At 35.5% G+C, this 14463-nt stretch overlaps 1 protein-coding gene across 3 annotated transcripts in view; it reads left to right on the forward strand.

Annotated features, from left to right (window-relative positions):
• The window catches only part of ZNG1A (Zn regulated GTPase metalloprotein activator 1A), a 48855-nt gene that overhangs the window by 21754 nt on the left and 12638 nt on the right, over positions 1–14463 (forward strand). For all 3 annotated transcript variants that reach the window (XM_073806183.1, XM_033858144.2, XM_004316838.4), the window contains 4 exons: positions 373–459; positions 3519–3563; positions 8404–8460; positions 11240–11291. In XM_073806183.1, the coding sequence (XP_073662284.1) occupies positions 373–459; positions 3519–3563; positions 8404–8460; positions 11240–11291 (241 nt within the window). The remainder of the gene's footprint in view (positions 1–372; positions 460–3518; positions 3564–8403; positions 8461–11239; positions 11292–14463) is intronic.

Genomic DNA, 14463 nt, shown 5'->3' on the forward strand with positions numbered 1-14463 from the left:
TTCGTACCACATTGGATATCGGAATTTTATGCATTTGTTTTACAAAGAAAATCATGAGTTGAAAATCATCCTAATTGTAAACTATCCTTGATTGTAAACTTTTTGAGGCTTATCTTTGTAGTTTCAGAGTAGCAAGTAAGAGAACTTAGTAAATATTTTTTGAATGAATAATTTGAAATCTGAGTTTATATAGTGATGAATACAATTCATCCTTACTAGTTGAAGGATGATAAATAGTTTAGGAGTAAATTAAATCATTACATAGAGTACTATATCCTTCTTAGCTGCTAATTGATCTTGAGGAGCTGTTTCTTATTTATTTTTAATTTCTTAACATTTCTCTTGACATCTGTTATTTGTTTGCTACTTTAGGCAAGTTGCTTTGGCGGATATCATCATCCTCAATAAAACAGACTTGGTTTCAGAAGAGGATTTAAACAAATTAAGAACAACTGTTAGGTACAAAATTAGAAATGTTTGTTAAGTACCTACAAATTCAAAATGTGCTGTACGGAATATTTTTACCATGACTATTGCCCTGTAGAAATTTAAGGTTCAAGGTTGACTTGCTTCAGGTATCATTAGGGAATCACATATTTTGTTGTTGCCTAATTGGCTGTTATGTAAATAGTGGTATATAAAATTGTTCCCCATTGCTTACAGAATATACAGTTGAACCTTGATCAACACAGGGTTTGAACTGCCCAGGTCCACTTATACGTGCATTTTTTTCCAATAAACATAGTATCCGTGTTTTCATTGTACAGATCTTTAAGTTAACTAAGTATGGGGAAAAGTTTGTGTTCAATTAGAGATCATAATATGTGGAATTAAAAGAACTAGGGTTTGAGTCCTGATTCTGTTCAAACCCTTTCAGCTTCTTGCCCTTGGGTAAGTCATTTATCAATTCCTTTGTTTTTGAGGCAGAGATAGCAGTATGAGGATTTTCGATGGTGAGGGGGCTTGGTGCCTCTAACCCCTAAGTTGTTCCATGGTCAACTACAGTTCAAAGTTCATGACTGGTATTCAGGGTCTTCTGACTCCCTCCTCATTTTCCTGTCTTCTCTTTGACTCCTTCCCTACATGAAGTGCCCTAACTTTACCCAGGACGGTTTACTTATTTTCTCATGGAGGTATCTTACCAAATCCTTTCTTTACTCTTAATGTATTCTCAACTCTCACTCTGTCAGTCCTTGAATTCCTTCTTTTTCTCTGTTTTTCTTTTATTTTTTTAAGGTATTTTAGCCATTCTCTGGAACTTATCCCTTCCTCCCACCTCTTTCTCCCTCCTTCCTGCGAAGTCTTCCCTGTCTCAGGTGGTTTCACTTTTCCCTGAACCCTCATTGACTTTGGTCTTCCTTAACTGTCATCTAACCATGCCTGTTTTCCAGCTAGCTTTAATGTCTTCAGTGTCCGTGGCCAAGGCTGATCAACATAGGACAATATGAATGGTACTCAGATATGTGTTAAAAGATCCAACAGTCATTTGGACTTTTCAAATGAGGTTAGAGTTCAGGGACTTTTAATTATTTTGTAAGACCTAAACTGATAAAAGCCATCTACAGAGAAACGTTTGATAGCTTTTATTATTGGTCATCTTCAGTGCGTACAATCTGCTGACATCAGATTTTGAGTTTGTCAGTGCCAGTTCATATAATATATGTTATGAATTGAATCAGTAAAGGTAAAGCTCATTAGGATTTTGGCTGCAGTGGTTAATGATTGCAGAAGAAAGAATTCATATTTTTCTTCTTATTTGGCTTATTTTAGTAGTAATATCCTCTTAGATTTTACTATAAAAAGCTGTAAGAATGTCTCCATGTGGAGGGTAGGTAGTGCTGTGTAGTATTGAATAATGTTTAAAATCATGGACTTTGGAATCTGCATTTGGTTTGAGGCATTGTTGGTAAGCTTCACACAGTGCCTGATACATAGTAAGTGCTCTGTTAGCTATTATTATCATTATTAGATTGTAGATTTTTTTCTTAGTTTACATAGTAATTTCCATTACAGTGAATAAAAAAATGAAAGAAATAGAAAGATACTTGATATTTTTGAAAAGTCTAGAAAGATGAAAGTGGTGAATGGAGATTATTTCTTTTACCCCTTTTGACACTGGTCTCCTAAATTTTGTTTCTCTTTTCAAAATCCTATGCATCATTGTGATTGTAGAATGGGGAACATAATCTATGTCGAACGGGGGACATAATCTATGTCACAAACATTTTTGGCATAAAAAGAGAAATTGTTACTACTGGGCACTTCTATCCCCATACTGACTATGTAAGCTGGATCTCTAATACGAGCAGTATTGACATTAGCCAGCTTGTTGCCAGCCTGTACTGTATAGCAATACCAGAAAAGAATTTGACAAAGCACTTTGATAAATTACAGACCCTTTGGGCTTTTTACCCTCCATTGTACCTCAGACTTGCGACTTACTCAGAATTAGATTTGAAGAGTTGGAAGAAGATAAACATGTTTGAGAGGAACTAGCCTTCAGGTTATAGAGTATATTCAAAAGAGAAGATTAAGAGTTTTGTGAATTAATAGAGAGACTTGCCTCAGAATCATTGGGAAGCCTTACCCATGAGAACAAGCTTGAACAAATAGCACATATCTTCATCAAGTAACCCTAAAGGCAATGGAACTGATGATATAAATAGATGAGGTGTACAGTTTACTGCAAAGGATTTAATAAGTATTTTTGGCGCCATACAAAAGGGAGCAGTATTTCATTATCTTTGTATCAGAAAGGGGAGGCCTGGCAGAGTAGGTAGAGATCCTAGCTAGAGAACTGAAGAGGTATTCTATTAAAAAACTGGATGTGGGGCTTCCCTGGTGTCGCAGTTGTTGAGTCCACCTGCCGATGCAGGGGACACGGGTTCGTGCCCTGGTCCGGGAAGATCCCACATGCCGTGGAGCGGCTAGGCCTGTGAGCCATGGCCGCTGAGCCTGCGCGTCCGGAGGCTGTGCTCCGCAACGGGAGAGGCCACAACAGTGAGAGGCCCGCGTACCGCAGAAACAAAACAAAACAAAACAAAACAAAACAAAACTGGATGTATGGCTGAATACTGAGGACAGGCTGGGGTCAAAGCCACTCGTAACGAGGTTTTTATATCTAGTGTGTGTATAGCCATTTCCACAGTGTGTGTTGAGGACAATTAGGTGTCAGTTAAAAGTTTATCTACTCATTTTAAGAATATTAGAATTACTGGCCTTTTATAAATCATTTTTTCTAAAGTGAAGGGTCTTTATATAAATCACAAAGTAGCCCCTAATCTTTCAGTTGTGCAGTAGGTTTTTGCATATCATGTTTTAATGCATAAGTGGAATGTACCTGATTTATGATTAGAAGGAAAAACTAAACTATGAAAAATGTAAGTTTGTTTTTTATTGTTCTCTAGCTTTAGGATATATTTGTATATGCTTACTTCATGTTTTAGAAATAATGTGATAGAATGGTTTTTTAAAAAGTTAACATTTTTTTACTTTCCTCATTTTTATATTTATTTCAGATCAACAAATGGACTGGGAAAAATTTTAGAAACACAAAAATCAAGGTAATTTTAAAAGCTGTTACTAATATTAACAATAAATAATTTTAGTTAATAAATATTAAGTAATCGATAACTATGTTTGATTCTAATATAAGGAAGATACATGTGCATTTAAAAAAAATTAGGCCCAAAAGGTTGTTTTGAATGCTCTTTATAAATTAGTTTGGCACATTTAGTTAATATATTGTAACTGAGGTCTTGTAACTAAGACCTCAGAGCCATGATTACACTGTAACTGTGCTTTTGCTTTAATGAGGAAGAAAACATAGGATTTTGAACCACTCAAGGAAGTAATTAATATAGAAATCTGAAAAAGTATACTATTAGGAATCTTATCTTAATTTGAGATATTTAGATGGCTTTTTAATATTTTAAAAACTTTTTGAGTGTTTAATAGTTGCAAAAATAATGTCATGTAAAAATACATGGAACCTTTACATTTAAGTTCCTGATGCATTCTTTTTAAATATTTTGATTTTGATTTCCTATAGGTTCTTCTCTCTTTTTAATTTTGTTCGTACAGATGTGCCTTACTTTATAAAACAGATGTGTTCTTAAAACATCTGTAAAATGAATTTCTGTAGATTGAACTCTATTTTGCATTGAGTGCTATCATGATTTCAGAAAATTTCTGTACAGAGGTATTTTTATTAACCTTATTTTTTAGCAAGAATGGCTTAGCAGCTGTTAGACCCAGCAACATGCAGCTAGAAGCTCTGAGGCTCACAGCTGGCAGTGTAGTGCCACCCAGTTCTCAATTCAGAGATTCTGTCCTCGGAAGTACAGCAAAGGCCTTAGTTGAGTGGCTTGTCTTGCCATGGTAGAGATTAGAGGTGCTGACAGACTACCATAATGTTAGGCAGTAACAGCAGCAGCTGCTTATATGCATGTGAACAGCTGGGGAATTAATTTGGCATGCATTCTCAGAAGCCACTCTGCTGGTAGAGGTAGCAGAAGAATGCCTTAGTGTTAAGTCCTCTATAAGCATATACCACATGTGCTCCCTTCATTTCAAATTCCAGTGTAGAAGGTCTGTGATAACCTAACTCATACCATGAGCCATTCCTTGGTATCTGTCTTCTTCCTGTTGCGTTACCATTTTCTTTCTTCTTAAATTTTCTGCTTTTTACAAAATGACACAAAGACAACCACATAATGCTTAATTAAGTTTTTAAAAATCATACCCATAAATAGCTGTGGTTTTGTTGTAATAGCATTTGTTCAGTTTGTATTTACAAATATTGTAAATCAGTTTTTTTTGCCAGTACATCTGAGAATCTAGGAGCTTTCTTAAATAAAGAAAAAATTTTAATTTTCTTTCTTAAAAAAATTTTAATCTCTTAAGCATCTTGTGTTTGGCAAACGCTTACAATAGTAAAATGACAGTCATAAAACTGCTATAAACGTGTAGAAAAGGCTTACCTTGAGTATTTAAGTTAAGAAATAAGAATGGCGTAGTATGGTCTCATTGGTGAGACTTAAGTTGATTTTGAGGCAAATGGAAGTTCTGATGGACTTCAGGAGTGGAAGATTAGAAGAAGTGCCATTCTTATCTTTTCCAGACTTTTTTTTTAAATCTTGGAGATTAAGTGGACTGGATAGAGAAAAACCAAAGTCCAGTTGATCAATAATAAGTTAATCAATTCAACAGTTTACTGATCATTCTATTAGTTGCTAGGCATTTCATGGAATGTTGAGGATTTAAGCAATATATAAGGTAAAAACTCTGCCTTTAAAATTACTCATTTGGGAGAGGCAAGAAAATAAGCAAAAATCAATATATTAAATATTATCAATATAACAGTAACATTAAATGCACAGGATCCTATAAGATCAGGAAGATAGAGGAACAACTATTCAACTCTTCTTGATGAAGAGTCAGAATATTTTGACTGGTAAGGTTATCATTGACTTGAATCTTGAAGAATGAATAAGAGTTTTCCAGATAGACAAGAGTAGCAGTGGCTTTCTTGACATAAGGAAGATTTTGTATTCCAGAACCTGTGAATATTTTAGAATGGCTAGAACACATTGTGTTATATTGTGGAGAGAAAAAGAGGTATGACTGTGGAGATGGAGAAATTACCACAAAGGGTCTTGAACACCATGACACATGGTTTGGATTTTCTCCTGTAGGCAGCAAGGAATTAATGAAGGATTTTAAAAGCAGTATGAGGGCTTCCCTGGTGGCGCAGTGGTTGAGAGTCCGCCTGCCGATGCAGGGGACACGGGTTCGTGCCCTGGTCTGGGATGATCCCACATGCCGTGGAGCGGCTGGGCCCGTGAGCCATGGCTGCTGAGCCTGCGCGTCCGGAGCCTGTGCTCCGCAACGGGAGAGGCCACAACAGTGAGGCCCGCGTACCAGAAAAAAAAAAAAAAAAGCAGTATGACTCTTGGGAGGTGGATTGAATGTGGTGCTATTCTCCAAGTTAGGAAATACAGGAAGGAGGGGCAACTTTGGGGTAGGGTAGTGATAGCAGTGGGTTTGGTAAAGGGGATTAGTTCCGTTTTGTAAACATTGAGTTTGAGATGCCACTAGGGAGGGCATTTGGAAATTTAGCTCTACAGTTCAAGACTTACTATTGGATGGTATCAACAACTCGTAGGTCTGGTGGCCCCTGTTTCTGAGACTCACTGAACTTTGAAAAGACGACTATATCTCTGGAGTAGTAGCTGAACTCCCCTCCCCTGAGACAGCCAGAGCCCTCTTCCTTTTTCATTCTCCTGTCCTTGGTCTTAAGTGACTTAAAGCAGTCTTTAGACATACAGATAATTGAAAGCTCCTCATAGAGAAAAGATTAGATACTCCTGGCATGGATAGTTCAAGAAATTAGGAGAAAAGATGAGCTTTGGAACTTTTTTCCTTCCCCTCTGTTTGCTTCATTCTCCCATTCAGTTTTTACATGATGGTAATAGTCTATTTATTTTTTCTGTGTTAATGTTTTGGAAAAGATCTGATGTTTTTATCTCTGAAGGGGGAAGTTAAATAAAATTTGATGCCATGAAAATTAGTTTTCTAGTTATATGCCTTGGATGAGTGAAGGAATTTACTTTTGATAGTGGTACTAAAGTCCATGGCAACTTTCATCTGGAACCTTAGACTTTTTCCTCTTTTATTCTCCATTGAGAATCTGGTGAGATACAGTGAGAGACTTTGATATTTTATTATTCTCTGTAGAATTTAACCTGTATAGGTCTTTTGTTGATCCTATCTGTTTTGAAAATATCAAAAGAATCTGGGTACAGAGCAGAATTATTTCTAAATCTATGATATGTATTCTCAAGGACACTGTTGCAGTGAAAACTGTAGTGTATTTAGAAACTTGTGTTTCAAACTGACTTTTGGTATTCACACAGTTGACCTGAATTTTGATATTTACACAATTAGCATGTGTAAACTTTTTGAACTTTAAGCTATTTCCTAAGTTAAAGGTGATAAACTTGGTGGAAAACTTCATCCACTTGGCACCTGTCAGTATAAATATTTGCTCAACTGTGATGGTGTGAAAGGAAATAGGTTTAATGTTAAGGCTTTGGTCTCTTATGTAAATTGATATTCAAAAATTTCTTATGGAACATTTACTTCTTTGCTTGATTATTTTCCTAATTCTGTTCATCTAGAATGTCCAGAATTTGAAATGTTACAGTCTGTTAATATAGAACTCTGGAGTATTCTTCTTTTAATAAGATGGGAATTTGTCTGCCTTGTGCCAGGAGAGGTGTTCACAATCTAACAGTATCGTTGCCATAAGTATGAATATATGGCAGCCTGTTGAGAATGAACAAAGCAGACACAGCTGGTCAGCCCTAAGTTAAAGAGGATGGCTTTTGCATGTTTTTGTATTTGAAAAAGTTTTGAATTTGCAAAGTTTTGTTTTCCTTGTGAGAAAATTTAATAAATGTTTGGCAAATCCCTGGAGTATGATTTTGAGACTTAATTATAGTTGTCATTTTCTTCAAACATTCCTTCATTATAGCTTTGATTATGGAGAAATCACTGTCCTTTACTGTTTCATAGGCTGACGTAAAATTTGGAACTCAAATCACTAGTCTTTATAAATTTACTTTTATGTATTTAAACCAAACCTAATGCTAATTGTGATATAATCTCTTCTGATTTTTAATCTCTGCTTTCCTAATAAATTAGGCTTAATTACCACCAAATAATTATAATAGAAATAATGTTTATTCAGACAGAGCACTAACTGGGAAGTTTCAGTCTATATGCAACCCCATCTGAAGGAAATAAAATCAAACCACATTCTTTAGATGTAGATAAGGGTCCTAGAGTGAATATTTATACATTGATTGTTTGACTCCTCATATTCTTATGATACTACCTGTTGTATCATGAAAGCAGGGAGGTGGAGTAAAAGAAATACAGAAATTCCAATGTACCTATACTACTGTGTTATTTCCATTTGTTCAATTTCCCTCATTTCATCTTTTGAGTAATAAACTGCTACTTTTGAAAATTTTCAGTTCTTTAACTGATTTTTTTTTTGGCTATAAAAATATAGTTTGAAAAGCTCAAATTTTCAGGATTGAAAAGATAATTGAAGGTAAAAACAAACCAAAAAAACCACTACAGTTTATTGAAGCAATAACCAAGTAATTTTCTGCCTTGGTCTTAAACCATTTATTCAATTTTTAAAATTTTATAAATTCCATAAAAATTTTTTTACAACAGCTTTTTGTTCCTTGCCTGTCATTTTATTTTTCCCAAAATAGTATATACTGATTAACATTTATGTTTGCATTTCTAGCAGAATAGAGATTTTTTTTGATTAATTGAATATATTTTACAGAAATTAACACTTCAAAATGGTTTTCTTTCTTATAGAGTTGATCTCTCAAGTATATTAGATCTTCATGCCTTTGACAGTCTCTCTGGAATAAGGTATGTTTCCTGTATTTTGGTCACTTTTATTATAATGTACTTTTTATTTCACAGTTATAGGAGTTACAGGAATGATTTACACAGATGCACATTTGATTTATGCTTCCTGTCATTTCTTTGGCATACACGACCATTCCTAATGATTACATTCTTGAAAGTTTTGCTAAATGTATGTTCGGAAATCACGTGTATTCTCCTACAGAAATTATAGTGTAAATGGTAGTTAACTTTAGAAACTTATTGTTAATATTTCTTTACCAACCACTATGTGTAATTCTTTCCATGAGAAAATGTATGAAATACATAGAAAATTTTAGTTCGGCGTGTTCCCACAGATACTCCCTTTCCCGTAGTGATGGATCAGTTTCCTGCCTCTTTCCCCAGAGAGAATCCTTTTGATAGGGAAAGAAGAACAAATGGTTTTTCCCTGGACATCGATATCTTTTTTTAATCATCCTTACCCATTTTTAAGTGTACAGTTCAGTAGTGTTAAGTATATTCACATTGTTTGCAGTGGATCTACAGAACTTTCTCATCTTGCAAAACTGAAACCCTATACCAGTCGGATCACAACTCCTGGTGTTCCCCTCCCTGCAGCCCCTGGGAACCACCATTCTGTTATGTTTCTAAGAATTTGACTACTTTAGGTACCTCAAATAAGTGAAATCATACATTATTGGTCTTATCATGACTGGCTTATTTCACATAGTTCTCAAGTTTCATCCATTTTGTAGCATGTGACAACATTGTCTTTTTAAAGGCTAAATAATATTCCATTTTATGTATATACCATTTTTTCTTTATCCATTTATTCATTGATGGACATTAGGTTGCTTCTTCCTCTTGACTATTGTGAATAATTCTGCTATGAACATGGGTTGGGTGTGCAAATCTCTCTTCAAGATCCTGCTTTAAATTCTTCTGGATATATGCCCAGAAGTGAGATTGCTGGATCATATGGTAATTCTGTTTTTAATATTTTGAGGAATCACCATATTGTTTTCCATAGCAGCTGCACCATTTTACATTCCCACAAACAGTGCACAAGTGTTCCAGTTTTTCCACATCCTTGCCATTTTCTGTTGTTTTTGGTAGTAGCTGTCCCAATGGATGTGAGGTGATAGCTCACTGTGGTTTTGATTTGCATTTCTCTAACTTTTACTTGTTGGCCATTTGTATATTATCTTTGGAGAAATGTCTGTTCAAGTACTTTCCCCATATTTTAGTTGGATTATTTGGTTTTTTTTGTTGTTGTGGCTGAATTGTAGGTGTTCTTAAATAATCTAGGTATTAACCCCTCATCAGATACATGATTTGCAAATATGTTCTCCCATTTCCTCTGAAGTAAGATGAGTCATAACACCCTTATGTGAAAGGTAACCTCTCTCCACCCAGAGGAAAAGAGCATCCTATCTCTGAAGACAAAGGGAGACACGAGGAATCTGAAGGCATAGGCCTCTGAGTTTCCCCTAGTTTACTACACTTGGCTCATCCTCTGTCCTGTCATATCTTTCTGTGGCTTTTCACTCTTCATCAAACCTAGCACAAAAACACTCAGGTTTAACCATTTCTTCAGGTCTTCATTTCCCTATGAAGGTTCCTTTGTCAAATAAAACCTTTATTAAATAAATGTACATGCTTTTCTGTTGTTAATCTTCATCAGTCTAATTTTCAGACCCAGCCAGGGACTCAAGAGGTAGAGGAAAACTTTTTCCTTCCCTGTGGAAGTTGTAGGCAGTCACTGTCCAACATTAAATATTGAACACAGGGAAAGAACATAGAATTTTTCAAACATTTTCTAAGGTCATTTCGTTCCACACTTAGTGCGTTAGTGACACTTAAAGAAGCAGCTGTTTAAGGTGAAGCCTTGTTCTGGATAACGCCTCTGCATAACTTTTCTTTGTGCTTAGATGCTCAACAAGAGAATCCTTTCCTGAGCAACCAGCTGGGAAGGATTTAATTTGACACTTTCCCTATTAAGACCCCCCAAGGAGACTCATTCCCTCCAACAGTTCCTACAAGCCGTTTCTCTTTCCTAAACTTGCTGTTACTAATTTACCCCTCACTGTTCTTCAAGGCAAAACATCTGCAAGGTTTTAAGTCCTTTTCCTCCTCCCGACCTACCCCCATCAGTCTCTAAAGGTATGCTGCAGTTGTTATAGTTATAATCTATGGCATATTGATCTTTTGCTTTTTCCATATCAGAACAATGCATTTTTAGGATTCTGACCTTTTGTTTTCTCTCAACTACTGGTAACTGACTGTATAGAAGGCTTACATTTACGGATACTGTTTTTTGTTTTTTTTTTAAGTAGGTATATTCAAGGGAAAACATTGATAAAGGAAAAATTTACCCTTCTAATTTTCTTTAGGTTCAGCATTATTTTCATCTGAGGAAGCATGTGGAGAGTTGATGAAATTTTGAGCAATTGTAAAATGCTTATGTATATTTTCCTAGGCCTGTATTAGATCTTTCGGAAATAAAAAAGAAATTTATTTAACATATTTAACCACACCAAATAGTGTTGCTAAAGGTTAGTTTTTATCTCTATTATGTGTATATATATGTATGTAAATGTATATACATTTTTAAGAAAAGTTTTTAAACAGTCTGCCAGTGTTTGTCTATTAGAATATGTAAACAGCATGTAAAATTAGAGCTGTGTAATAGATTCAGTTGTGGAAAGTCTCTCCCTTGTTTAGCTTTGTATCTCTCAGTAATATATAAGGTTAAATCAGAAGTGTATTGAGCTCTGAATTTATAATCAGTTATTATTAGTTTGCAGAGAAAACTTCAGAGTGTGCCAACAACACAACCTCACCTTGATCAGGTAAAAAAATCTTTAAAAAATGTTTTTAAAGTATCTCTTTAACTAAATTGTTCTGTTTAGGATTGTTTTAATAGAATTCTTTTTTGAACTATTTTGACAGTTTTCAGAATTTAAATGCTTTTGAGGTCATCTAATCTAGTTTCTTAATACGTAATAGGAGTTCATCAAACCAGAGTTATTTAGAATCTTAGAAAATCATGCTTTTTAGCTTCTCCATTCCACAGGTCAGTCAACATATTTTGATTAGTTCTTCTGAAGGGAATTACTATATAAAAGCAGCCTGGGGGTTCTTTATGCAGCCTATTTTTAACTATATTTAACTAACTGATTAAGGAAAAGTCTAGTACGGGCATCCGTGGCTAAGTTAAATAAAAATTGACTTTGATTTCACCTTCAGGTAGCACTGTAAATTTGAACTCCTTAAGGTGTTTTTCATGCTCTAAAACTATAATTCCTGAGGTAGATATTGCAGATGCTGGGAACAAAGAAAGTATATTTTCACTGTAACCATCTTTCTTTTAAGCAAGTTGTGGATGGTGGAGCTTAAGTGTAACTTTTTTTTTTAACATCTTTATTGGAGTATAATTGCTTTACAATAGTGTGTTAGTTTCTGCTTTATAACAAAGTGAATCAGTTATACATATGTTCCCATATCTCTTCCCTCTTGCGTCTCCCTCCCTCCCACCCTCCCTATCCCACCCCTCTAGGTGGTCACAAACCACCTAGCTGATCTCCCTGTGCTATGCAGCTCCTTCCCACTAGCTATCTGTTTTACGTTTGGTAGTGTATATATGTCCATGCCACTCTCTCACTTTGTCACAGCTTACCCTTCCCCCTCCCCGTATCCTCAAGTCCATGCTCTAGTAGGTCTGTGTCTTTATCCCCGTCTTACCCCTAGGTTCTTCACGACCTAGCAATCCCACTACTGGGTATATACCCTGAGAAAACCATAATTCAAAAAGAGTCATGTACCAAAATGTTCATTGCAGCTCTATTTACAATAGCCAGGACATGGAAGCAACCTAAGTGTCCATCAACAGATGAATGGATAAAGAAGTTGTGGCATATATATACAATGGAATATTACTCAGCCATAAAAAGAAACGAAATTGAGTTATTTGTAGTGAGGTGGATGGACCTAGAGTCTGTCATACAGAGTGAAGTAAGTCAAAAAGAGGAAAACAGGGCTTCCCTGGTGGTGCAGTGGTTGAGAGTCTGCCTGCCGATGCAGGGGACACGGGTTCGTGCCCCGGTCCGGGAATATCCCACATGCCGTGGAGCGGCTAGTCCCGTGAGCCATGGCCGCTGAGCCTGTCCGTCCGGAGCCTGTGCTCCGCAATGGGAGAGGCCACAACAGTGAGAGGCCCGTGTACTGCAAAAAAAAAAGAAGAAAGAGGAAAACAAATACTGTATGCTAACACATATATATGGAATCGAAGGAAAAAAAAAGGTTAACTTCTTAAAACACGGTGAAAAAGGGGCATATGAGTGAGCAGTGTGCCTGGCATTCTCTCCTTTATCTTGAGACTGTTACTTATTTTTTGAGTAATTGATTGTAATAGGGCCAAGATAATAGCATACTTGTTCATTTGTCTTCATTTTGGCTCATATTTATGGAAACTATACTACCATGTTTGTGGCATTTTTCTCTGCAAAACTTTTAATAGAATATTCATCTTCATTTATCTATTTTATTGAAGTGTAATTGACCTACAATGTTATTACAGAATAAGATATTACTAGTTTCAGGTATACAACGTAATGATTCAGTATTTTTATACATTACGAAATGATCACCATGTAAGTCTAGTTACCATCTGTCACCATACAAAGTTACTTCAGTATTATTGACTATATTCCCTCTGCTGTACATTACATCCCTGTGACTTATTTATTTTACAGTTTGGAACTTTGTATCTCTTAGTCTCCTTCACCTGTTTTGCCTATCCCCCTGCCCCTTCCCTTTGGCAACTACCAGTTTGTTCTCTGTTATCTATGAGTCTGTTTCTGTTTTGCTATGTATGCTTGTTTGTTGTGCTTTTTAGTTTCTACATATAAGTGAAATCATAAGATATTTGTCTTTCTCTGTGTGATTTATTTTACTTAGCATAATACTTCTAGGCCCATCCATACTGTCACAAATGGCAAGATTTCAGTCTTTTTATGGCTGAGTAATAATCCATTGTGTGTATACATACACACACACACACACACATACATGCACACACAACACATATACCACATCTTCTTTATGCATTCATCAGTCGGTGAACACTTAGGTTGTTTCCATATCTTGGCTATTGTAAATACATAATGCTTCAATGAACATTGGGGGGCATATATATTTTCAATTTAGTGTTTTCATTTTCTTTGGATAAATACCCAGAAGTGGAATTGTTGGATTGTATGGTAGTCCTATTTTTAATTTTTTGAGGAAGCTTCATTATTGTTTTCCATAGTGGCTGTACCAATTTTCATTCCTACCAACAGTGCATGAGAGTTCCCTTTTCTCTACATCTCCACCAACACTTATTATTTTTTGTCTTTTTGAGAATAGCCATTTTGACAGGTGTGAGGTCATATCTCATTGTGGTTGATTTGCTTTTCCCTGATGCTTAGTGATATTGAGCATCTTTTCATGTGTCTGTTGGCCATCTGTATGTCTTGGAAAAATGTCTGTTCATATCTTCTGCCCATTTTTTAATCAGATTGTTTGGGTTTTTTGTGATACTGAATTGTGTGATTTCTTTGTATATTTTGGATATTAATCATGTATTAGACAAATCAGTTGCAAATATCTTCTCCCATTCAGTAGGTTGCCTTTTCATTTTACTGATGGTTTCATTTGCTGTGCAAAAGCTTTTTGGTTTGATGTAGTCACAGTAGTTGTTTTTGCTTTAGTTGCTCTTATCTGAGGAAACAGATCCAAGAAAATATTGCTAAGACCTATGTCAAAGAGTGTAGTGCTTCTGTTTTCTTCTAGGAGTTTTTTGGTTTCAGTTCTTACATTTAAGTCTTTAATCCATTTCAAGTTTATTTTTTATACGGTTTAAGAAAGTGGTCTAGTTTCATTCTTTTCCATGTAGCTGTCCTGTTTTCCTAGTACCATTTACTGAAGAGACTGTCTTTTCCTCATTGTATATTCTTGCCTCCTTTGTCATAGATTAATTGA

This window comes from Tursiops truncatus, chromosome 6 (genome assembly GCF_011762595.2).
Source record: "Tursiops truncatus isolate mTurTru1 chromosome 6, mTurTru1.mat.Y, whole genome shotgun sequence".
Classification (NCBI taxonomy): Eukaryota; Metazoa; Chordata; class Mammalia; order Artiodactyla; family Delphinidae; genus Tursiops; species Tursiops truncatus.